Source organism: Harpegnathos saltator, unplaced genomic scaffold (genome assembly GCF_003227715.2).
Source record: "Harpegnathos saltator strain DR-91 unplaced genomic scaffold, Hsal_v8.6 scaffold171, whole genome shotgun sequence".
Taxonomy (NCBI): domain Eukaryota; kingdom Metazoa; phylum Arthropoda; class Insecta; order Hymenoptera; family Formicidae; genus Harpegnathos; species Harpegnathos saltator.
In genome coordinates, this window is record NW_020229952.1 from 956,676 (window position 1) to 978,637 (window position 21,962).

General features: G+C 47.9%; 3 protein-coding genes across 4 annotated transcripts in view; 2 read left to right on the plus strand and 1 right to left on the minus strand.

Moving 5' to 3' along the window:
* The window catches only part of Cad99C (cadherin 99C), a 143,102-nt gene that overhangs the window by 17,984 nt on the left and 103,156 nt on the right, over positions 1 to 21,962 (plus strand). The window lies entirely within an intron of this gene.
* Positions 6,961 to 9,200, plus strand: LOC105191444 (uncharacterized). The gene is made up of 2 exons (XM_011154856.3): positions 6,961 to 7,489; positions 7,892 to 9,200. The coding sequence occupies exons 1-2, from the start codon at positions 7,243 to 7,245 to the stop codon at positions 8,629 to 8,631; spliced, it is 987 nt and encodes a 328-aa protein (XP_011153158.1). The 5' UTR covers positions 6,961 to 7,242; the 3' UTR covers positions 8,632 to 9,200.
* On the minus strand, positions 13,933 to 20,138 carry LOC105191442 (uncharacterized protein C15orf61 homolog). 2 transcript variants are annotated; one of them, XM_011154855.3, is made up of 4 exons: positions 20,041 to 20,138; positions 17,209 to 17,367; positions 15,289 to 15,532; positions 13,933 to 14,531 (listed from the first exon to the last, which is right to left on the minus strand). In XM_011154855.3, exons 2-4 carry the CDS (start codon positions 17,317 to 17,319, stop codon positions 14,404 to 14,406), a joined length of 483 nt encoding a protein of 160 aa, XP_011153157.1. In that variant the 5' UTR covers positions 17,320 to 17,367; positions 20,041 to 20,138; the 3' UTR covers positions 13,933 to 14,403. The 2 variants fall into 2 exon arrangements, with proteins under 2 accessions (XP_011153157.1, XP_025152970.1); XM_025297185.1 differs by lacking the exon at positions 20,041 to 20,138 and adding an exon at positions 19,841 to 20,025.

Consider the following 21,962-nt stretch of genomic DNA (forward strand, 5'->3'; position numbering starts at 1 on the left):
ACGAGCACTTCCTTCCGAGACGAGACGAGACGAGACGAGACGAAGTCGAGGGACAGCCGCTCGGCGTGTCTCACGCGTTCGGCCACTTTTTTCACGCATACGGTAACGCATTACGTAAAGCTGGCCAGCTTGCGTACCGGCTCGGCGAGAGCGTGGAGGAAATTAAGAACGATGGGCCGCGATAATTAAAAGCCGGCTCGTAAACGCGGTAGGTGCAGCGACGTTTTTGCGAAAGCGCGCAAGCCGTTAAATTTTCGTCAAACTCGGCGACGGACATGAAGCGCGTCGCGTCCCGATGCTCCGCTTAATTAGTTAGCGGCGCGCGGACTCTCGCAACGAGCGACTCTCCCCGCCCGCGACGCAGAGCGGCGATTAATTATGTCGATGTAATTTCAGCAGCAAGCGACGAGCGGCCCGCCGCCGCTCCTCTCTCGCTCCGCCAATTAGCAAGGAAGTCCCGCGACGTCACGACGTCACCGGGTGCGCCATCTCGGCGATAGCCTCCTCGCTCCGCGTTGTGTTTGGATTTAAATTCGACTTAATTAAGTCCACTTTTTACGTTTTTCTTTCGTTACACGCACATGCTCGGCACGTCTCACGCACGCGCAAGCGTACATCCGCTACGTGCGGACAGATCATCTTCCGTCGACGACGCGAGCACGAAGTTGCGAGTTTAAGGGGGGTTTCTCATTCGCGGGTTCAAAAAATGATCAATTTTTGTGAATTTCTTTTTTAGAAAACTATTATGTGTAGAAAGATACAAGGGTGTTTGCGTGTATTTATACAACTATTGTACTGCAGAAATATAGTTTTTATTAAAAAAAGGTATACGTACTTATTATAGAAAATGGCGCTCGAAATTAGATCCACCAAAAAACACCAAAAGAAGCTCTTGCTACGGAAGTGATGCAGCTTTTAAATATTATTTGAAATTAAAAGAACAACCAATTTTCATTATCTAGATGAGTGTTGCTAAGGAATAGACTAGAACGAAGTTAATTGAATGACATTTATAAAAATGGCGTCAATTCCAAAAAGCAATTCGTTTTTTCGGAATAAATTTCTGTATATTTTTACTTATAAACAATTGAATTTTTGTTACAAAAGCTTTATTCTAGTCTATTCCTAGCGCAAAAGTATTAGGAACAAGTGAAACAAAAAAAAAGTGGCTATCTTTATTAATTTTTTAGTTATCAGTTCCGTAAGGTCGAAAAACATAGTTTGAGAAAAACGCGTCTGAAAGTTTAGATATACTTAAACAACGGCCGTGCGCGCTAACGTATTTCAGCTCGTAGCTCCGTTAAAACTATGAATTTCAGAAAATCCTTTTACAGGGGTATTCTACACACAAGTAGGAATACAAATAAAAAATAAAAAAAAATTGATTTTTTTAAGCCCGCGAATGAGAAACCCCCCTTAAGTCGACGGCAAATTGAAGCGGGCACCCTTTCGAGTCGACGTATCGACACGCGGTTTGGTCGAATTACATGATAATACAAAATCGATTGAATTCTAATTCGAACGAAAATACAGAGTTACAAGCGAGCGATGACAAATAAGGAGCCCGGAGAGTCGAATGACCCAAACTTTCCCAAACTTGATTTGATACCTCTCTTATCTTGATGCTCCCCGAGCAGAGGAAAGAAAACGAGGAAGACACCAGACACGACGTTGGCTTCGAAGAAAGCAAGCCTCGCCGACGCGAGTCATACTTATCGGGTATATATATTTAAACACGTGGAGAGATCCGGGATGTTTGAGCGGCGAAACATGCGCGAGAAATATTTGCGTGGGGGTTCGGTTATTCCCGCAGCCTCAGGGTTAAAATTCCGTTCGAGAAAAGCGGAAGGATCCCCGTGGAGGAGGAGGAGGAAGAGGAGGTGGAGCTCCGGCGCGAGCCGACGACGACGATCTTTGCACTCGCAAGAACGCATCGCGCGGGAGAGACTCGAAATTACGTTATTGCATGACGGAAGCGCGCGCGCGACGGCGCGGCGGCGGGGTGTGAATCTTGAGTTTTGCGCGCTCTTCCACGTCCGATTGAGGCGCAGTGCTATTGAAACATCCCCCGAATGCGCCGTATATATAATTATCACCCGCCGTGCTAACGTAATAATCAGTTAACGCGAAGAAGAAGAGAGCGAACGGGCCGATGTGAGGACGGAACGATTCTCTCTCCCTCTCTCTCTCTCTCTCTCTCTCGCGCTCTCTCTCCTTCTCTCGCGCTCTCTCCAGGGAGAGTGGATTTCTTCGCGAACGGTGGAATGTCGGCGGGGTTTGTCTCACGGAGATCTAATGGAAAATAATGGCAAGGCGCGCGGCTCGCGGGGCGTTTCGCGAACGATTCAATTTTCCGCCCGCGTCCGACTTCCGGCAACATAAAGCATCGCGCCGGGCGGCGCGGACGTCCGATTTTAACGCGTGCGTTCATTACACGCGCGCGCTTCCATTACCGGGCCCGGCAATTCCGCGGCGATTTATAACCGACTCGCTCGCGGGATCGCGACTCTACACGCCGCAGCAATCGCCGCGATGAGCAGCGCCGCGTGGTACTTCGCACGCAACCGCGACGACATGAGCTGTGTAGCTAGGGATGCAACGATAAATCGATAATACCGAAATATCGATATCATCGAGAGGACAAATATCGAATATTTATCGGATATTTTTTATCTCCGATAAAGTCGACGTGTCGATGTGAATTTTATTGATATTTCGTATTTTTCAGTTACAGAGCTCCGGGGGCCTATTACGGTTCTACCATCGAGGTGAAAATTACAAAAGTGAATTCTCTAGAATAATAGAATATATTATGTAATTGGTTGATGTCAACAGTAAATTCGCTCACTTTTATCATTTTCACCTCGATCGAATCGATTGAACCGTAATAGATCTCCTGCTCCATGTATGCGGTGATCTCCGGCAAACGACTGCGGTTTATTATATATTTTCTAATAAAAATATGACAATAAGTTATATGAAGATAAAAGTTTTTAAAAGATTTTTTAAATTTTTCGTGTATACTCTTTATATGCATACATGTATATAGGCGTATGCATACTATGTATACATTTTTTTTTATATAGATATCTATATAAATATCGATATTTTTCGAAATTATCGATATTATCGTTATTGATGGTTCTGAATGACGATAATATCGTTATCGATATTTTGAGAAATCGTTGCATCTCTAGCTGTAGCGGATTTCCCGCGCGGTTCGCCGCTCGTAAAGCGCAAAGTTTCGCGGCGGATTTCGGCTGTAATCTGTCGCTCGAAGTTGGAGAGGCTTATCCCTTGAACGGCGCGTAGCGTGTATAGGCTGTGTTGAAATAGATTAGCGGGCTCGTTAAGCTTTCGGAGGGAAACTTCGCTCTCTTTATTCAATCGCGGACCGGCTTTGCTTTGACAAAGGAATCGCGCTCGAAGTTACGCCAGAAGTTGCAATATCGACATTTGGGAAATTGCTACGAATGTCGGTTTCTCTTTTTCTTCCCTCCCCCTCCCCCCCCTCTCTCTCTCTCTCTCTCTCTCTCGACATCTTTGTTAAAGTGTTATATTTACGATGAAAGACGTCGCCAGTTGAAAGGAGGAAGTTGTAACTCACCCACCTTTTCTGCGAGGATCAAATCTGCTATATATAGCGACGGCGTGACAACGCACAAAGCCATTGTTTCGTAGTAGACTTTAAGAGCTTCGAGACTTGCGCAGGGGAGATTACAAGGCAAACTTCGGATCAGGACGGTTATTTAGCTTCGTGAGTAAGCCGGAGCGCGATGTTAATAAGCCGTGGCGTCCTATTGGAATTATATCGGCCACGGTGAAGATGCGGAAGTATATGGAACACGAGATTAGAGATAGAGGCGAGGAAGGATATACCGATAATCTCCAGCGAGTAAAAGTTTGCGAATCCTTCCTTGATCAAACACGGGTATGTAATACGTGAGCTCTAATTTGAAAGCTATATTTTTAACACGCCACCTTCATCCTTCAACGCTTATCTCAGCTATTTTCCCAAGCTGAATTTCCAACACGTGTTGTAATCGACATTATCCGCCCCCCTCCCCCCTCTCGTCCCAGGAAAATTCTCTGCAGTAAAGTACCGTCACGGTCGTGTCATAAGCGGGCGATCGTTCGGCCGATGTTTACACGTCGCGGTATTTCTCGGCCTCGCGACCTTAAACATCGAGAGCGCTATCGAGGGGGGAGGGGATTTAAGACGCTAACGCGCGCGAATTCCACGTGTGCCTCGCAATCTGTTGGGCAATTCCATCGGAGGCGAGGCGCGGGTTAAGTGCGTTAGAAGACTGTCGATTATCTCCTCGGATCGCTGAGCACCGGTGCGAAAAAGCCGTCTCGGCTCTACGACTGCCTTGAAGTAATCACCTTGCCGATAATCAAGGTGGCGCAACGTAACGCGACAGTTAATAATCGCGCCGCGCCGCGCGCCGGTCGGACCGCGACGCTGTTTGTTCGGCGCGTAACCGCGGACGAGCGAAATGTATCGCGGTTATCGATGCCGTTATCGGCGAGCACGATCGGTCGGCCGGCGAGAGCGCCGGCGGGCTCTGCGGGGAAAATGCACGCGCGCGGCGGAAAGAAAGTACGATTCTATTTCGCCTTTGATTTGTGGAGGCGCATAAATTAATGCGAATTCAGTAGTCGTCCGTAACGAGCGCGGATAAATCAGCGGGCTGCTCTCTATCGGCCGATGACCATCGCGGCTTTCGCCGGATGATGCCGGCGATCGAGGCGAACGGGCAGAAGCTCCTAATTCCGGCCGTGACTCACGAGCTCCTCGAGGATGCTCGATTATTCCGCGAGCGCCCGGAAGGCTTCATCCTCTCTCTCTCTCTCTCTCTCTCTCTCTTTCTCTCGCTCTCGCTCTCTCTCTCTCGCTCTTTCTCTCTCTCTCTCTCTCGTTCTCTCCGGTAAAATTAACTTGCCTTCGATGCTCGAACCCGATCGGAGTTCGATAAGGGACGGCAAACTGCGGATCGGCCACTCATCGACAAGCGGCGATGGTATTCGTTCGTGCTCGCTCCTGCTAATAAATAAATCGACGAATTTGCTCGTGATTTCGTTAGTCGATGCTGAACATTAATTGATTAAGATTCAAGATAAAATAATCGGCATCTCAACGGCATCGAAATGGTCAATCGTCGTATGTGTCAGCGCGAACAATTTAATCGATTTGATTAATTTATTGCTAATCAATCGGATCGAAGTAATCGATCGAAACGATCGTTGTTTGTAATCACGATTTACTCGTTGTGTAAATTTTCATCTTAGTCAGCCGACTAATACCCAACGGACTGGCATCGGTGTCTCTCTGTGTGTACTTGAAGTCGTCGTCGCGGTACACAACGAAGCGCTACAACAGAAGCGTTTTTGCCGCGCGCGTTTTTCCGACGCTTTTTGCCCGCAGCTTCGGCTTCCGTCGACGCGTCTGCAGTCGCGTAACGGAAGAACCGGCAAATAATGCGAGAACGAATTGTTCGGGGCGAATTTATCGCGAAAAGATCGTCCCACGTCCGTCGAGGGTATTATTCAGTGGTCGAACAGAGCCGGCCGTTGACGATTATGCGTCGAGGCCGGGCGAGTGTCACGTCTCGGACACTGCTTCGTTAAATGATACATTGTCACCTTGGGTCCTTTTTCCGCGCTCTTTTTCCTCGGGAGGATCAAAAGGGACTGTGTATCTCAGTTTCGGTACAAAGCAGCCGGGTCCCTTTTATATGAATGCCCTCCACTTAGGAAGGTATTAAAAGCGTGACTAGCTTTCTCCGAGCCACCATTATTGCATCCACCTGCACTTTACCGAATGGATGTTGCCTCGTTGATGTTATCTCCTCGGTTCCGGTGCGCTGTTATTTTACGCGGCGCACGTTGCGCCGTTTGTACTTTTCTCTCTACCGAAAAGTAGGTTCTCGGCCGACGATCGCCAGCGCGGCGAATGTGGTATTGTAAAACGTCATAGATAGCTCTCTGTGTGTCGAACGCGAATCGAATAATCGAAATGCGATATCGCACGCCGCGTATTCGCAGAGTATTCGCTGAGCGAACGCGCGGTATTGCTTTCGTGAGGACAAGAGTGCTTGATGAAATAAGTTCTGTGAATTCTGAAAACGCGATGAATTCTCAAGATCACCGACCTCAAGTATAACGCGAAATTCGCGGACAAATTTAAACCTCGAGTTCAGTGCGAGCCTCGATAAACGCAGGAGAAAGGACCGCATTTGCATTAGAAGAGGAAAAAATATTCTCCAGCTTGAAGATGCAGAAAGCGTGTGTTAAATTACCGAGGTATAATGATGTTCAAATATATTTGCATTCGTTGGAACGGTTCCACGGTGTGGTAGCTTCGCAATTATCCGCAAAAGTACAGAGCGTCACATTATACTTTTCCCTTTTATCCGCACGTATCCTACATTCATCATACCATGAAACGTGACAGCGCTCGCGATTTTTGCCTCGCGAATTTTACTCGTGCCTGGCAATCTGAGAACCTGCTGAAGTATTTAATATCGCAGCAGGCTCCTGCTTAGCGAGCAGATGCTATCTCTAGAATAACGCCACGGCCATGCCGGGACATGCAAATGGAGCCTCTCGTGAGCCCCGCGCTAAATTAATTACTATTAATTAATTACTACTAATGCGGATGTGTCGTTTTGAAACTTCATCTCGCGATCACCTCGGACGCGTTGCAGACGCGGTGTGCGTTAATTCTGAAACTCACGACGAGCCTGATATTTCCTTACGCCTTCATGCATGGGACAAGCATTTGGAGGAATATATTATCTCTTATATGATATAATTGTTATCGAAGAGCTTTCAAACTCGCACTGGAGCCCCGCGAGGAGAAATAATTCTTACACATAGAAATCTTCTAAGCTTGAAAACTTGAAAACTAGACAAATTAAAGAAATGTAAGAAGAAAGAGATTGTCGAACTCGTTTCAACAAGAGTCGTTTGATAAGAAACGTACACGTGTATTCGCGTGTTTGTTTCCTTTCTAACGGGTCCCTTTGCGACTCTTTGTATCACCAATCGTATCGTAAGATTGATCAACAAATCTAGAGACAGAAACACAGAAACGTATATAAACCACTGCAGATTAGCATCCTTTCGTTAGTTATCGAGTAGATATCTAGATATTGTAAATATCTCAAGTTCTTCCGCTGAATTGTCGAGGTTCGGACATTATTCCCCAATTGATATTAAAGTAAAGTGCTCGTTAATATGTTCCCTCTGCCGCAACATACCACTGAAGACTTAAGGACGTACTTTTTTGAATATATGGGACCATCGTTTCCTGAAAAATTTAATTGTTATTTCAATCCGAATATTTGTCACGTTTGCAAATGGATAAACATAAGGATAACGTGTAATCGGTGTCACATGATTTCGTACTGCTGCGAGGTACACCAAACAATTCACGAGGAGCAACACGCTGACATCTGCGGATACTTAGAATTGTTCCTAGACGGTAATCTATGTTATTTAACATGCCGTTTAACCTCAACCGAATGGTGGAATTGCCGACAAAAATTGTTAGATTTATTGCGCTCAAAGATGACGCGTCCACTATTCGCGTATGAGACTCTTATGATACTATACGCAAAATCGTGCTTAGTTTGTCATCGACAAACTGAACTGACCGTGTGTCGCGGCTGTTACTGCGTCAATTTTTGCTCCGATCATACAGAGGGCTTTGAGATGTACCATAGCCCCCACTGCATGCTACTAAAGATATATCTTAACTTACACCTCGCCCTCATGGTCATCGCAGTTCCCCCGATATACGAAAACATCTCCGTATTCCCTCCTGAAAGGGAGGAAAGATCCCTTTCAAACATGCGCGATTTTTTGGGATTTTGTATATATCAAGAGGACGAACGCTGGGCTGGGAAACCATGGACCGATGATCTTTTGTTGGTTAAGGATTATAATTATTCCGTACTTCTGTCAGAACCGATGACGATCTACTACGGAATGGAGGATGCAAATTGGATACGGAAATTGTTGAAACCTGTCTGTATTGTTCATGTCATCTTCTCAATTCCTATGGCTGGAACCGAGGTGTTAGTTTGGGAGATTCTCTTGCATTTGTTGTTTTCCAGAGTGCAGCGATTAGTAATCGTATTTATAGAACAAGATACGTCGATTGCCATTGGTGAAGTTGAACTGTGCGAAAGGTGCAAGGCACATGAAAAGCGTATTGACTTTGAGAGAACCTCTTTAGCGTACGAAGAGTATATTTCCGGTATGGAATATGAGCGCCCGAACATAATTGTAATGTTTCAAGCAAGAGTTACTAAATTCACAAGGGCGTTCGTAATGGAAGCGAAGCATCAGCGTTGTCCGTTACTTATTACTACAGAATCTGAAGAGAAATCGGACCAGATATTGCGCACAATTCATCGAGCTTTGGATGCTGGGAATGCTAGACTCTCTATTTATCAAGGAGAAAATAGATTCAGAAGTTTCGTACCAATTAAAGCTTTTAGGAATGAAGGTGTGACTTATTATAATCGTTATTTAGTAATACTCGAGGATTTGGGGGATCCAGACATTTTAGACCTTATAGAGCATATTAGCGCTAATAGAAGACCTATTGGTAGATATTAGATCTTGTTTATAACTGTTATCAACACTTCGATACTGTCATGGTCAAGCCATGTGCAAGATCGACTTCTGAGACCGAACTTGACCAAACTTGAAAATTTAATCAAGAATGCAAAAATTTTTATTATATTTTATATGTAACTTTATAGTCATTTCTTGCCGAGCAGTTACTCGAATATAGGATATCGTTTTCAAGTATTCCAGACTTTGAAAAATTTTAGATATAAGAGAACTTGAACATTTTTACATATTGTAGGATTGAAAGGCATATTTTTAACAGTTTTACCACAATATATTTAAGGTATTTGTCTTTCGTTATACACTTCATCTCTCTTCGTGATATTCGCTTAACAACGGATATTTTTTTACTTATGTATTGCCATTTACATGCCAGATTGTATCATCAATTTATACAAAACATACAAAGCTATATGTGTAAACATATATTTCTTAAACTATCGAGTTAGAGTGTCTCTTGGACAATGTTGCCAAGTCAACATCTCTGTATACACAACGTGTAATAAATTTGACCTCAAGATTGTCAAGGTTGTCGTTTCACATTTTATATATAATACCTCTGTAATTTTTTCTGAGATACCCTATGTAGACAAGAATATTCTCAAGAGTGTCGTGATCATAAAAATAAGAAACATATAGCCGACGATATAAGAGAGAAAATTTTGATTCTTCCATGAAAGAGCATTCGAACTAATGAGCCATTGAAGTAGCAGCGAGTCGCTATACTGTTATTATTTTTTATACTAACGCACATCTCGGGACATTCCTAAATCGTCGCGCGCGAAATTCACTCCGAGATTCCACGCCGCGCTGAGCGACGCGCGTATCGACTGCGAACAACGGCACAACCGCGGCTCGCGCGCGCAGGAGGCGGAACGGCAGGAAATAATAATGCAGCCCGGTCCCTTCGTTCGTGCCAATTATCCTGCCTTTTGTCGTTAGGCGACGTTATTTAACGTGGCTCCACCGACGCTAGCGCGAGCGAGCGAGCGAGCGAGCTCGTCCGATGGCCCGGCTCTCTCCTCTGTTACGCGACTTATCGGTTATCGGTGCTCCGCTGTCCCGTGAAAACGGGACAAGTCGCCTTGCCGATTCCGGCGGTTACGATTCCGCGCCCGTTCCCTTCCACCGATCGCGCTTCGGCTCGAATCCTGCGGCACGAGCGCGCGCTCCCCGTTCCTTACGAAGCGCAGCTGGGCCCGATACCATTAACATGTGGTACTTGCGTATTCCCAACATGTAAACTCGATCTAATCAGCATAACTAGCCCGCTTCGATGCACCTAACGAGTCTCGTAAAATTCCCACCCGCCGTTCTATCCCTTCCGGCCACCCTCCTGCTTGGCTCGCCTGGAGCGCGAGCGGCGCGCGAGACCGTGCGCGCCTATCCGATCCTCTCGCTGTGAGAGAACCTCTCCGGAGGCTCCGGAAAAGCTTCTTATCTAGCGGATACACCAGATTGAATGTAGTATCTTACACGCGAGCCGAGCGCTCGCTCGATTCTGCGGATCGAATCGGCCGATAACCGCCATGGCCGAATGCGTCGCTTCGTCGGGCCGGCGTGAGAATAATTACGGATTTAACGACGCGAGCGCGCGAAGGCGAACCGCCATTTGCACGACTGACATTTCGTTCGGCCGGCGTTTTTGTTTATTTTCTTTTTCTTTTTTTCACGAGACTGCAGCGGACGCACAGACTAATATGGGTGGTGCGCGATTTGCGATTCGAGGGAGAGGATCGGTCGAATTAACGCGGCGATAAACGGCTCGAACGCGTTTCGCTCGCGGGCGACAGATTTCCGGCTTGTGTGAAGCAATCTCAGGTCTGAGAGCCGGAAATTTTGTTTCTGAAATTTTCCCCGTGCTTGGCGCTTGGATATCTCGTTTCCATCAGCGAGCTCCAAGAGTCCCTTAATTTCGCGGCAAGTTTGCTTTTAGAAGGATAAGGGCTTTGCAAATAAATGTTGCCCGACGTCGCTGCGGAGACGCTGTTTCTAACGCGCGACATAAGTAACCTTCTTATGTTTCGGAGCGAGGTAAATAATTGCGCTGTACGCTGAATCGCGCTAAGTTTTGATTCTCTCGTAACGATTGTAAGGAAGAACTTTTTTCCAAAGGACTCCATTTTCCAATGGAGAGCGAACGGAGAAACGTCGCTGAAGCGACGTGTGGCTTGACTGCACGGCGGTCCGGTGAAAGTCCGCTGAAAGTTCGCCGGTGTGAAAGCTAATTAATATTTTTATATTCGGCTTTTATCGTCACGTTCATCGTCTGATCGATGACCCCGCCGGAAGACGCGCGTGTCCCTCGGTAGCGGCAGTCCTATTCGAATAGACGGGAGAAAAAAACGCGGGAGCGCGAACGCCGCGTCGCGCGGCGAGGGAAAAGGGGTAGGCGAGAGAGGCTCGAGATGCCATTGCGTAATTTCACGGTTGACTAACGGATTTTTATCCGTCGTTGATTGCGCAAAGTCCAAATATCACACCGCACCTGCGCGCAGGAAACGCGCTGATAACCGCCGGAGTCCGCCGCCGCCGGGGAAAAAAAGCACGGGTCATATTTGCAAGGCAGGTTTCCCGCCTTCACTTTCACTGCCTTCGTTTCTGGATGGAGGACGGCCGCCCGATAACCGATTATCGATGTGTATTTGCGAAGGCGACAGCGATACATCAATAGGCAATCCCGCTCGCAAAGCCACGACCAATTATCCTGCTATTACGATACGCTATTTGCGAAACCGGTAATTAATTACCGCGATAAATGTATCGCCAGAGGAGACAAACGCGACCGCGACTCTCGACTCGGCGGAACGCGCGCGCGCGCGAATTTAGGGAAGTGCGCGTTTCTCTCTCTCTCTCTCTCTCTCTCTCTCTCTCTCTGTCGCCGGAGCGCGACGGAAGCAGAAAATTACAAATCACGAATACAAGCGCCTCTTACGGCACGCGTCGCCGAGTTAATCACCCCGTTGCTGCGTTCTCCGGGATCGCGCCAGGATACACCACCCGTCGCATCTGGCAGGAACAATATTTATCCTTCAGGAGCGTCTTATCTCACCGTCATCCGACACCTCGTATCAATGAGATTGACGAGCGAACGTTCGCTGACTCGCGCTTACCTGGAAGGAACTCGAAGCCGTGGCTGCTATCGCGACTCGGTCTCGCCGATCGCGACCCGCTCGCGTCAGCAGTCGTAATTAATGCGAGTTATTATGCGTCGCATCGGGCACGTGCGCTCGTAAATCCCGCAGTTAAACGGTCCGTCGCGTCGGCCGGCGCGCGTCCTCCGCGGAAGCAGAGTCCGGGGCGGATCCGCCACAGCGAGTTGGCATCGATGTATCATCAGCACGCACGGGAAACGCGGCTAGCGGTACAGCGGCTAATTAGAAAGCCGCGTTAACGTGAACCGCGCGCGTTCGCACCTTGTTCAACGCGCGCGATCGCCCGCGGCCGCTCATTAAGCAGGCCTCGCGTTATCGGAGCCGCGTCGTCGCGGCTCGCCGAGCGAAGCGCCCGGTCCCGCTCCACCGGACGAGTCATACTCGGACGCTGCGACCTGGAGATTCGCGCGCGATGATGACAGTCTTCGTGATTCTAATTGATCGACAGGCTGGGAATTAGCGCGCGCGACACCCCGTTGGATCTGTCGCGGCAGCCTCTGCATCTAGGTATACGAGGTTTCATCAAAAAGTAAGGAGAATTTTTAATTTTCTCGGAAAGTATTTATTTAAACTTCAATGTTTATCCCATCTCCTTCAAGGTAGTCCCCCTGTGATATTGTGCCACTTGTGCCAAAGTAGTTTCCAGTTTGAGAAACACTGGTGGAACGCCTCTTCAGGTGTCGTCTTGAGCTGAATCTGCGATCTCGCTTTTATCTCGTCCATTGTTGAAAAATGTTGTCCTTTTGAGTTTGGGAAATAGGAAAAGGTCACAGGGAGCCATGTCTGGAGAATAAGGTGGTCGCGGCATCACAACGGTGTTGTGTTTCGCCAGAAGAACTGTCGGATAAATCGTTTCATGTTCAAAAGATTAGTAAAAATCGCTTCGCATGAGCCGTGTGAAATTTCTATTTCTTCAGCAACCTCTCTAATGGTGATTCTTCTATTAGCGAGCACAATCTCTTTAACTTTTTCCATGTTTTCATCACTGGTGGACGCGCTAGGACGCCCAGACCACATCTTCGATGTCTTCTCGGCCTTCCTGAAAGCGTTTGTACCATTCATAAGCTCGTGGTTGTGACATAGTATCGTCGCCAAAGGCCTTCTTTAACATTTTCAACGCTTCGCTGCACTTAATTCCGTTTTTGACACAAAATTTCAGACGAACTCTCTGATCCGACATTTCGCCAAATACACACCGAAGTACGCCTTGCTCATTCGCTCGCCAAACACAAACTAAGCGTCGCAGCTGCCTGATAATTGACACGTACTGGTCACTGGTAGTGCTATCAACACACAAAAGAAGAATCAACCGAATAGACAAGATACAGCGCGCGTAATTTCAAAAGTTTCTCAGTACTTTTTGATCAAACCTCGTATTCATGGGGAATCGATACTCTGGACATTTCTCGGGCCAGGGCCCTTATTCTCGAAAATTTGTGGAAAATATCGTACACGATATTTCGTCAATGGGGCGATTTGATTTGATCGGAGAATCGCGAAAATATCTAGTGATATTCATGAAATATCGTATGCGACATTTTTCAAGAATACGAATGAATTTCGCTGGAGAAGCGAGCTGACGGTCGAGTGACTTGACTCCGGCCGACTTTTGTCGCATTGGATGAATTCTTTAGACTCCCAACGTCGAATAGATACCTCCGTTCGAAATGGGATAGTGGCTCGGGTAGCCTTCGTTTTTTAATAAAGAACAATTCAGCCCGGAATATTTTCTCCTCTGAGCTCGGAAACTCGAGTGAAAAATTTACTCCGGCAATTCGGAGCGATGCCGTTCATTTCCACCGCTCCGTTATCCGAGCGATTTTTCACTCATGTTGTCTCGGTGAGGTCTCGCGGTAGGGAATTTAAAAAGTTCTCTCTCGGCGAAACTAACGCTTCATTGTGCCGACTCGATTGTTGCAATCTACGATCGCGGCTGCGTGATGTGGAGTGAGTTTAGAGGAAAGTACGTTCTCTCCGGGTCCCGAGGAGATTAATCATTCCCCCCCCCCCCCGTAATTCTCTCCAATAATCGCGAGAGAAACTACGCGGAGACCCGACACGATCCTCGCATTAGCACGGCGATCGGACACAAATATTTCGTCGCGTCTGGGATGAATGAAGGAAGAGCGGGAATGGTGTAAATGTTTATTAACATCTCGCTCGGCTGACACAGTCGACGACGCCACTAAACGAATGCCATTCATACTTATCTTGAATTACGTCGTTATTTTAAGGACAGCTCAATACATATATACGCAGCAACAAAGGCGCACAAAAGCGCTGTCTCTCCATTTTGTTAGTTGACGGAATTAGCGTCTGCATCCGCCGCGCGGATACATTCGCGACAGTACTGACGTTTTCTTGCGCGCTCAATCTCCCATCTTCGTGTTCCCTCGCATTCGACAAGCAGCCGGGACGACGACGACGAGGGGATGAAAGAAGCGTAACGATCGTCCACCGGAGCTCTCTCTCTCTCTCTCTCTCTCTCTCTCTCCCTCTCTCTCTCTCTCGCACGCGCGGCGTGTGCGCGTTAACGGGCCGTCGGGGGAGGGGGGCCATGACGAGGGGCCCCGATACGAATTAGCGTCGGTGTAAATCGGCCTCAGTATTGCGAGCCTTTGTCCTCCGGTAGCAAGAAGTAGATCGTCACGTCGCCCCGAGGAGTCTTGACGATCTCGCGATGTCGGATAAGCTGCGTGGCCGCCAGTCCGTACACCAGGGTGGGAATGCCTGATGGGCCCGAGAAACAGGTGGTGAGAGGGTGCCGGGGGTGAATGAGACGCGGCATTACTGAACCCGTTCGCCATGGCTAATTCCAGATCGGAAGAGCGTCAATGAAACGAGACGTTGACCGTGGAAGGACGACGTCGCGTTGCTTCCCGGACGTTGAAAATTAAGTCAAACAAAACCGCCTGGTAATACCTGGAGCGAGCGATTTCTGTCTCACGACGTGCTGCCGCCGATTGTTACTCTAGATACGCAGCGAATACAAATCAAGTTAGCGGCGAGGTGACTTGGAAGTGCCGGAGGAAGTTTAATCGTCATGGCGAGTCCGGCCGGAGCGACGACTGGGCGAAACGTCGCGCTCGTCGTGATTCGATCGCAACTACCTGACGAATGTCTCTCCCGGTGATTCGCCCGAGTTGAAGATGCGCTCAGCGAAGGAAAGCTTCGCTGAGCGCATCTGAATAAGGAACGGCTCTTTACCGTTCGATATCGCGTTTCAAAGATTTCACTCTCGCGGTAGTCATCGTGTTTCCAGCCACCACCGGCGGCTAAAGTCGCACGTCGACGTCGCCCGGCGAATTTCAGTCGAGCCGAAAGTTACTGCAATCTCGCGAAAACCACCGCGGGCCACCGCGGGAACGCTGACGATGGGACTCACGAGCTCGACGTCGTCCTGCCGTACCCGACCGACGCGAATGAACAAGGTCGCGCTTCCGAACACACACCGGCTTTCTTTCTCGCCGCGCGCACGCTCACTCACCAAGGTTCAATATCTTGATCGCCTTGAAGAATCTGTCCTCGCCGCTGAGGTCCTGCTTCGGCCGCTTGCTGCAGTGGTACTTGATGTACGGGAAACAGCCGGTCCTAAGCACGTGGTAATTGCTGCCGCCCGCGGCCCAATTGAAATGTGACATGCCGCGCTGATCGTTCACCACGTCGGCATAGCGGACGAAGTACGAGGTCCAGGGGGGCTCGCCGCTTTGCAATAGGTAGCTCGTTAAGACCTGCATCTCATAACGACACGAGGTCACTTTCGTCGTTGTCATCATCGTCGGGACCTCTCGCGCGGAGAGACCACCTCGGGACGAGCTGATCGACACCGTCGACCAGCCCGTTGCGTCTTTCCTCGACACGTGTCGACTCGTTAACCCCCGCTTGGTGCGTTAACCCCCGAGTGCGTTTGGCCTCCCCGGCTTTCCCGACTGTGTGCGAAAGAAATTAACTCGTCGCGACGTATCGAGTGGGCGCGCGGGGTGCCAGTTAGTCGGCAACGTCGTTTCTCAGCACGCACGATCGTGTTACTTGTGTACTTTCCGTTTCACGTTACCGTAAGACGGGATTGAGTTGCACCACAGCAGGTGCAAGTGTGCGCGACGCTGGAGCTGGGCGATTTTTGCTCCAGTCGTATTCAATGTTTTCAGCGGCAACGACACCTCGACAACGAGTGCCTAGAGAGAGCCTCATAGGAAGAGAGTGGCAAACTGATCGCGTGACCTGGTCTCTGCTGATCCGATGGAGGCACGAAGTCTTCTTGACCAATCGGAATATCGATATAGCGAGACGACAGGTTGGTTTTACAGTGAGTTTTAAAAGCGGTCCAGGCATTTTATACTATGCACAAGACACAAAATTATGTAAATAATATATATATATTACGATTCTTATTCTGTGTAAATCGAAGCGACAAATATTCTTTCACAATTAATACTTATTGCTCACGGATGTCTGATTCTTATTGCTGTTATTAATTCATCAGGCGAAAATCTTGTAAGACTCGTCGTAACCTCCTCTAATGACTGACAGATGTACGCAGATGCCAGACAGCTTTAAAAACTCGCTGTAAAACCAACCTCGTCGTCTTGCTATATTCGATATTCTAATTGGTCAAGAAGGCTTTGTGCCTCCGTCGAATCAACCGGAGACCAGTTTGCCACTCTCTTCCTACGAGGCTCTCTACGAGCTCTGCCTCGCGCAGTCGGAAATTATCAGGCCGCGGGAATATCATGTCTGCGCGAATATCTGTCTTCAGCGCGCATGAAATAGTGGAACTTTGACTTGTCAGTCGAGTTTGGTAAATAGTAAATTTTTGGCAGCGACAGAGAGCGTCCGGTAAAGCGGTTCTCGAGGACGTATAAATATCGTAGCGTGGGAGGATCTCGGGATTAGATTTCGGATGGAGTCGTCGACTCGGATTTCAGCCGTATCGAGTCGCGCAGCTCCGTGTCGTTCTGCCGACGCGGAGATACCGGCGATCGCGGAGGAAAACAATTGAGTCTCGGACGCGCTGGGATAAGAATGATAGCGCGGGTGTCTCGCGCGGGCGTGTTGCCGCAACACTTCGGGAAGAAGCGGCAGTCACGTCGCGCAATCCCTCGACGGAATACACAATGGCGGCGCAGTCCGTGCTCGAGGAGCTCCGACGGATTCTTGGGGGCTGCTCGACCGGCGCGGGATTATCCGAGCGCGATCGCGCAGAGCCGCGGGAATGGAAACATGCGAAGTGTAACACGGACGTGCATTGTTGCGTAATAAGAGCGTCCGGAGAAAGTACACGGCCCCCCCGTGTGTGTGTGAGAAGAGATTTCTCCCGAGGCGACGAACAGCGCCGCGCCGCGCCGGGAGGATAATTAGGGGAACGCCGAGATTAATTAACGCGCTGAAAAACGGGGGACGCGTTTACCTCCGACGCCAGCGGCCTATTTTTCCCGCGGAGGATCTTCGTCCAGAGACCGCGGCCGCTTCTCGCGGCCAGCGACGTCCTTCGTCCGACGATCTGCGGCTTGATGATCATCACGAGTGGATTCCCCGAGCCCCGTTTTCAAGAGCGTGCTCCTTCGACCTGGAATTTCACGTCGGTGCAATATTCGCGATCGGCGACTGCGCCGACTCGCTAAAAATTGAAAGTCCTGATACTCTCCGGCCCGCGCATAATGCACGAAAGTGCACATCCATCAGCTGTAATTGCGGACGCCATAAGGCGCGCTGAGTCATCGGACGTGACATACGCGCGGCAACGCGTTTTCGCGGGACATTAATCGCGAGAGAATCGATACGAGAGCGAGGAATCAAAGAGAACAAACGCTCTCTTCCTTCTCTCTACTCACAGTCGCATCTGCTCGGAGATGTCGGGCTGTTCGGAGAATCGTCGTATTATGCGCGCACAGCAACAGCAGAAGTCTAATCTGATCTAGGAATTCGCGGATAAAAGGAGCGGCTCTCTCAATAGCTTCAGGAGATATACCCGACTAGAAATTTTGATCAGGTTGATTCAGTCAACATTGATAAGGACCTAATAGAGTGAATGAAAGGTAATGCTGAAGTAAGTCAGTCCTTATAATGTCCTAACAACAAATGAATAAGGGAGACCTTTATAAGGTTATAATGATTGAGTCCACATTAGGAGCTTAATGTACCAACCTAGTGACCTGATTAACTGAACCATATAATATGGTTCAGTTAATCAGGTCCTTGTCGGGATCTTATTCATTGTACCTAATGTGATTTGCATTATCAAGTTTCAACAAAACCATTTTTGGATATCATTTCCAAATACAAAGATGTTTGCATTGAAAAAACATTTCAGATCACTTGGATATATTTGTAAAATGTTATGGAAACTATCCTTTTTTTAGCAGTCAATAAATAGTTGCAAAATTAACGCGACGTGCAACTTTTCTCTTTAACGCTACTTTATGTCTCGTCACCTTGTGATACTTAATGATCTTATGATATTCATTTTACGTTTCTTTTCGGAAACATTTTACAAGTATGCTCAAGCGATCCAAAATATTGCATTTCATGCAAATATCTTTTTATTTGGAAATGAGATGAAAGAATTCTCAGCGTGTCATTTCTTATTTCTAATGTCATCATCCAACATAGCCGTGGCGAGTAAGCAGGAGCAAATCAGGAGGAATTTGAAAAAAAAAACGTAATAAGGATTCCTTAAGGTAACTCAATTAGGACCTAACTGTGAATCCTTACTGAGGTCCTGATATCCACGCTGCGTCACATGACTTACTAGGACCCGATGGTATTACCTTATTGGGACCTGATGTCCAAGTAGAGGTTAACCTGATCAGGATCGTGAGATAAATTTCTAGTCGGGTAGCTCCTGCGCGCACGCGCACGCGTCCTTAAATTCTTGGATAGGAGAGTATGCGTGACGAAAGCAATCGCATCATTAACCCAATAGTGTCGCTTGTCGCTCCGCGGGGTGGGAATCCACGTCACGGTATGTACCGTTCCACCTTTCTAAACCAAACGCGAGGCCGAAGCCGCTCAAAATGTCAAGGTTAACGAGGTTCAATACGATCGGCCGCGGTGATGGATCGTGTCGCGCGGTACGTTAGTGTTTCTGTTTCTTACGCGCGCGCGCGTTCCACGTCGGCGCGTATCAGGACGCATAATAACGTAATTGATGACTCGCCCGGACTTTTGCCCGTCACAGCTCGCGCGAATTTCGTTCGTTGCGCGGCTTTGATTGCTTCATCGAGATTACCGCCGAGTTCCGACGAATACCTGAGAAGTGTCGCGCGTGTCGTAATTGCGAGACCGAATTACGGCCGATCCTTCGCGCTGGGAACGCGAGCTCCATTCGACGAATCGCTAATTTCGACAGACAATCGATTCGATGGGAAAATGCATCGGTTACGTTGCAGGCTCTTTGTGGCGCGCGAGAGATGAATTCTCGGGGTGAATTCCGCTGTTTGTTTGCAACGATCGGACAATTATAGAATCGTGCGGATCAAGTCTCGCTCTTAGTCGCACTCGCAGATCATTACGGGGCGATAATATCTGATCTTTTTACGCTCGCGAAACAATCGTATACGTGTGCGAAGAATTGCGCTGTTAAAATGTATCGATCTCGTATTGTATCACCTCGCGTTCATACTTTCGCTTTCGTAGGCGACGGCGACGCTCCAAGCATCGAACCCAGGCAGAAGGGAAAATCGTGATGACATCAAAGTGACGTCATAGTGATGAGGAAAGCTCAACTTTTTCATCACGATTCGGTCATTTTCTCGTCATGATTTTGATGTCATTTTCATGTCGTCATGATTCTCCCTCTCTCTCTCTCTCTCTCTCTCTCTTCTGCCTGGGAATAAAAGATACCGCGATTTCGAATTGCAACCTCTCATTTTTCTCATGTTTATTTATTATATCTCACCAAGCGATACAACCGATTTGTGACGCGTCGTGCGCATCGGAGAGCGAGAATATCGTAAACAAACGCGCGGCAAACTCGGGAGAGACAAGTCGAGAGATAGCAGCGGGCGCGTTTGAAGCCCGCTGCATCTGCGCATTCCTACCGCTCGTCCTCGCGCTCTCTCACGCATGTGCGGGACTTTCGTGCTGCTGAACGCGGATAGCCGCGGCCATTGGAGCAGTTAATGCCGCCACTTGCACCTCGTTTACGACCGCCGTGTGACTTGGCACAAAGCACGTATGTAAGTCAAACGTGTAAGCACTCGATGCAGCGCGCGCGCGTGTCCTATGAATGCGAGAATACCTGTGTAATCTTCAGCCGCGCCGCTTGATAAGATGAGTATGTACGCACGCAACACACACACACACGCGCGCGCGTGAGAGTGGCTCGCGATAACGGCGCGACAGCGAAACTCTCGAGAGCGCCGTCGCCGGGAGAATCGCCGCTCGACGTATCGATTCCGCGTGGCGGTCTTTTCGAAAGGATTCCCGCAGCTCGAGCCGCTCCTGCCGCGCGCATATGAGACGTTAAAGTGCAAATGAAAACGTCGGGACTCTCGAAACGTTCAGTTGCGCACTTGAGGAGTATTTGTTACGGTTTGGTTCTCCCTTAAGATAAATGTCCCAGTAACCGGACGTTGAAGCGTCGCAAAAAATACAATATATAATATCAAGAATAGTTTCGATATAAATTTTGGGTAATTATGCAGAAATGCAGGGACCACCTCCCGATGTCAATGATTCTCACATACGTTATCAAGGTCATCGCCCCGAGTAATGTTCTGAAAGTTTTGGCCCGCGCTCATTGTTTATAACAAAGTTATAAACAGAATAAGTATACTAAATAGTATATAATTTTCTGACACTCTATACATATACTAAGCTTCTTACAGTGTTTATTGAGTCTTGAAGATTCATTCGTTTGTTGTTCACATTCTTTCTATTTCGGTTTCGGTTTATCTTATTACACATGTTGTTGATATTTCTTGCGATTTTAAATCGGCACTCCAGGAGAAATTAATCAGTATAGAAACTGGGGTCCCCTAAATAGCATATTTACCTTATTTTGTTCATAACTTTGTTATGTCAAACAATGAGCGCGGGCTAAAACTTTCGGAACATTACTCGGGTTGATGACCTTGATAACATATGTGAAAATCATTGACATCGGGAGCAAGTCCCTAATTCTGCATATATTGTATTACCAAATTTTGTATTAAAATAAAAACTTGTATCAAAAGATAAAACTTTTGTATTAAAACAAAATTTTATTTAAATTGGATATATATCTTGTCCAACCAATCGTCGGATATTGGAGTTTCTTTTTGCAATAATTATTGCTTTCATTCATTATTGTTAGAATAAATAGTAAATATTTTTCTTTTCAAAGTGGTCGGATACTGGGACGTTCACCTTACTTGATGTCGCTCTTCGGCGGACAAGTGTGATCGCCGAGGCGCAACGTATCATAACGTCGCATTTGCACATTTTGCTTATTAAAAGGTAAAGAAATGTAAAGACGCGTATGTAAATGAGCGATTGGCTCGCACCTTGCTTTTACCGCAAGATGCGCGTCTTCGCGAGGGACTTGTCATCGTGTGTTCTCTGTCGCGCATCTGGCTGCTCGGAGACGCAAGTCCGTCGATTTTAACGTCCCCGTGCAATTTGTTGCGCGCGCACAACGTGCTTTACGTGGCTTTGATGTAACATTATCCTAAGGTACCCCACGCGCGCGCGGCGGGCGTGGCGGTGGTCGCTGAAGCACATTCCCTTTAATAGATCGTCCAATAATAGACCATTAGAGACCGTGGATGAGAACCCCCTAAGCACTTCCAGGTGGTAAATATACCGGCGCAGCCTCGTGGCATGGGGTCAGACCGTCAAGCAACAGCCTTGACGGGCTATCATTCTCGACAAACTTGCGGTACATCTTGTTCTCCTCATCCGCGCGGCCCTTTTTCCCTCATTCGCTTGTGTTTACACCGTGTGCGCGACGTCGGACGCATCTTTCTCGGAGGATGGCAAAACATTCCTGTCACGGTTTATATATAAGCCCGGTCGCTGGTGGACAATTGCGACAGGAACAAAGGATCTTGCAAGGCGTGCCGTATGGATGACGTCTCGCGCAGACCGTATCAGAACTTATTCACTTCAACGAAGGAAATGTTAAACTTAACGCTGAAGAAAGGGAAGAAAAGAAAGAGAGCATTTCTCGTCAACTGCAAA

Bases quoted from the DNA above. Each gene is read 5' to 3' on its own strand.
- LOC105191444 (XM_011154856.3), top strand. From the start codon at position 7,243: ATGTTCCCTCTGCCGCAACATACCACTGAAGACTTAAGGACGTACTTT. The intron at 7,490-7,891 runs GTAATCTATGTT...GTATATATCAAG, and splicing joins CTTAGAATTGTTCCTAGACG to AGGACGAACGCTGGGCTGGG.
- LOC105191442 (XM_011154855.3), bottom strand. From the start codon at position 17,319: ATGATCATCAAGCCGCAGATCGTCGGACGAAGGACGTCGCTGGCCGCG. The intron at 15,533-17,208 runs GTAAACGCGTCC...TATGAGATGCAG, and splicing joins ATAGGCCGCTGGCGTCGGAG to GTCTTAACGAGCTACCTATT. The intron at 14,532-15,288 runs GTGAGTGAGCGT...CGGGCCCATCAG, and splicing joins GATCAAGATATTGAACCTTG to GCATTCCCACCCTGGTGTAC.